A 3697-nucleotide genomic window follows, 5' to 3' on the forward strand; every position below is an offset into this window, starting at 1 on the left:
CTGCTATTTTTGAGCCTTTTGTTGCAACTGCTGTGTTAGTCCTTCTCCAGGGAATGGTCCCTCCTATAACATGTCCAAAGTACATGAGATGAAATCTTGTCATCCCCACTTCTAAGAAGCATTCTGGGTATGCTTCTCCCAAGACAGATTTTGTGTTCTTCTGGCAGTCCGGGGTATATTTAATATTCTTTGCCAACACCGTAATTCAAAATCATCAATTCTTCTTTAGTCTTCCTTATTCATTGTCCTGCTTTCACATGCATATGAGGCAGTTGAAAATACCATGACTTGAGTGAGAAGCACCTAAGTCCTCAAGGTAACATCTTTGCTTAACACTTTAAAGAGAGGACACAACATTGCTTGTTAGCCGTAGGACAAAGTAAAATCTCCATAGAATGGCACTCTTATTAACAGTGAGCTATATTCATCCAAATAAAAGGAATTTGTACTATTTATTCAATCTTAAACATGTGCTATATATCCCTTAAAGCCTGAGTAGGGAAGAAAATAATACCAGAAAAGCAAATAGTTGAGCAAATAATGAGAACTTTTCTTGATTTGAGCCAAAAAACAAACAAACAAAAAAAATCCTCACTGCCGTCGAGTTGGATCCGACTCATAGTGACCCCTCCTTGGGTTTCCGAGGCAGTATCACTATGGAAGTAGATTGCCCAGCCTTCTTTCCGAGGAATGGCTGGTGGGTTTGAACCGCTAGCCCTCTGGTTAGCAGTCAAATGCCTTAGGCACTATACCACCAGAGCTCCCCCATTTGATCCCCCATGATTTGAGCAGTAACTTGTTAAATTGACTATAAGCTAAATTAGACTAATATGAATAACACAAATAGTCTCTATGGGAAATTGTGTAATGAATATTAAGGGAATCTTTATTTCTGTTGATATGTAGAATGAATGCCCTTAAATTCTTAACAATTTGAACACTTTATAAAAAATCTGACCAAATGCTGACATCCTTGAATAGTGGACCAGATATGCATGTATAGAATTAGAGGGTAAGAAGTCATGGAACTCTGAAGGCAGATCTTCAGAAGGTCATGTATACTGGTAAAATACTGTAACTTAAAAGAAATTTGTAAGCGTGATGATTTAATTTTTTCTAAATAATGTCAAATTGCACATATATGTAAAGTTGATATCCAAAAACTTCTGTGTCTTTTTTTTTTTTTTCCTGACAAGGCTGAAGCACTTTTCCAGCAAATCTGCCCCAATGAAGACTTCTGTCCACCTCCACCAAATCCTGAAGACGTTGTCCTTGATGGAGACAGTTTACAACCAGAGGCTTCAGAATCGAGTTCCATACTAGAGGCAAACTCAGAGACTTCCAAGGAAAGCCCATACCTGGGAAACCCAGAGGAGCCCTCTGAATAACACCAGATTGGGTACCCTGCTTTGGAAATGTCTCCTAACTTGAATCTTGATGGAAGAACTGTTTGAAAAAAAAAAAGTGAAAAAGCATTAGCCAATTAACATGCAAAATTACAAATAGAGACAGGTCATAGGAATCCAAAGGAGGTTTTTCCTTATAGGGAAAACACATAACACATATAAAGCACATTGACATGTCTGCTTTAAGATATCAAACCTTTGGAATTAGCTTATAAAAATTAAAAATGTATTGACTACCAGGAGTACAGCTATGAATTTTGAAATGATCCTATGCATTGTTAATAATTCTGTGGTTTTAGAACGGCTTTTGCTTGCCACTTTGGATATTTGTTTAAAAGCCACATCTTCAGAATTAGCTCACATATTTCTTTAATTTTTAGAATTCAATTTTCTCTTTGAATATTTTCTTAATTATCTAGTGCTGTATAACAGAAGTACCACAAGTGGGTGACTTTAACAAACAGAAATTTATTTTCTCACAGTTTATAAGGATAGCAGTCCCAAATCTAGCACAGCTGTAGTGGGAGGCTTTCTCTTTCTGTTGGCTCTGGGGAAAGGTCCTTGTCTCTTCAGCTTCTATTCCTTGGCTCCTTAGTGACCTTCCTGTAGCATGGCATCTGACTTCCTCTGTCCCTGCTTGCTGGATTGCTTGTTTAATCTCAAAACAAATTGACTTAAGACACACCCAGACTAATACTGTCTCATTAATATAACAAAGAAAACTCGTTCCCAAATGGGATTATAACCACAAGTATAGAAGTTAGGATTCTCAACAGGTGTTTGGGGGATACAATTCAATCCATAATAGGTGTGAACATCTTGACATTAAATAAATGGTAGCAACATATATAAATGCAGTTGGAAAAAACCAAAATACCATGATCCAGGCAGGAGCCTATGTTTGGAACAGGGATTTGTTTTTTATCTTGAGATGCATTGAAAATGTACATATTAAGGTTTTTAAACATTTTTATACATAAACCATGAGTCTGTTACCTAGCAGTGTTTTTTTAAATATTAGTAGTGATATTTGTATATGAAGTAATTTACTCACTAGGAAAGTTCAGTAATGAAAAGAACTAGGTTTATGAACCTAATTTAGTCCTGACTGTGCTACTAATATTAGGCAAATTGTTTAACTTTTGAATCTCACTTTCTCCATATATAAAATGGAAATAGTAGTACCTTGCCTAATGTTGGAGGAGCTCTGGTGGCCTAGTGTCTAAGGCATTTGACTGCTAACCAGAAGGCTAATGGTTCAAACCCATCAGCCACTCCTCGGAAGGAAGATTGGGCAATCTATTTCTGTAGAGATACTGTCTGGGAAACCCAAGGAGGGGTCGCTATGAGTCGGAATTGACTCAACGGCAGTGAGTTTTTTTGAGTTTGCCTAATGTTGTGAATGATTATTAAATTAAATGCAGTCCTATACTTGGAGTGGTTTTTCTAAAAGAAAAATTGTTTACAATTCTTCCATTGATTTTGGGATGGATATCAAATATCTCATGTAGCAAATAATTGTTTTTTAGTAACCTTGACAAAATAGAACATCATGTTTTTACATATGCTCTACATTAAGCTTTTCAAATGAAAATGTGTTTCTTAGTGTTTTATACTCTCATAGATCAGTAAACTTAGTAACACATGAAATTGTGGCTTTTAAATCTTACTAAGAAAAATATTATAAATTCTTCATACTCCTTTATTAGTAGGTAAACCTGAAACTACCAATGATTCTGAATAGAAGATAGCAATTCTTAAACCCTAAAACATAGTTAAAAATGTTAGGGCTGGGAGCTCTGGTAGCATAGTGCCTAGGGCACTTGACTGCTAACCAGAAGGCTGGCGGTCCAAACCCACCAGCCACTCCTCAGAAGGAAGGTTGGGCAATCTACTTCTGTAGTGATACTGCCTCGGAAACCAAAGGAGGGGTCGCAATGAGTCAGGTCTGACTCGACAGCACATAAAAACAACATGCATAGGCAGCAAATCCAGTTACAGTAACAGTACTGTATTACAAATTTTCCATATGACAAGATCTGATGGTCTACTTTTTGTGAGCTGTAGTTTGGAATTGAAAATTTTAGTGCAAAGAACTTGTAGTTTATGTTCATGCAGTCTGACCTACTGCCTGTCAAAGAGCCATGTTACAGTGGAAAGCACATAGTTCTTACCCTCACACCTCGGTGGCATTTGGTGCCTGGTCTCTCCAGGTTTCAGGGAAAATCTTAAAGGCAGTTAACTCTGGTTGGTTACAGATTCATGGAAAATGAGAAGGACCAAGAAATGTA

The 3697-nt window shown here is 37.1% G+C and overlaps 1 protein-coding gene across 1 annotated transcript in view; it reads left to right on the forward strand.

Moving 5' to 3' along the window:
- CHM (CHM Rab escort protein) overlaps positions 1-1388 on the forward strand; it is a gene marked incomplete at its 5' end in the record, with an annotated part of 306558 nt that extends 305170 nt beyond the window's left edge. Inside the window, one exon of the mRNA XM_007957699.2 lies at positions 1197-1388. Coding sequence (XP_007955890.1) covers positions 1197-1388 — 192 coding nt within the window. The remainder of the gene's footprint in view (positions 1-1196) is intronic.
- Positions 1389-3697: the final 2309 nt, after the last annotated feature.

Source organism: Orycteropus afer, unplaced genomic scaffold (assembly GCF_000298275.1).
Source record: "Orycteropus afer afer isolate SDZICR_OR568_19922 unplaced genomic scaffold, OryAfe1.0 scaffold00780, whole genome shotgun sequence".
Lineage (NCBI taxonomy): Eukaryota > Metazoa > Chordata > Mammalia > Tubulidentata > Orycteropodidae > Orycteropus > Orycteropus afer.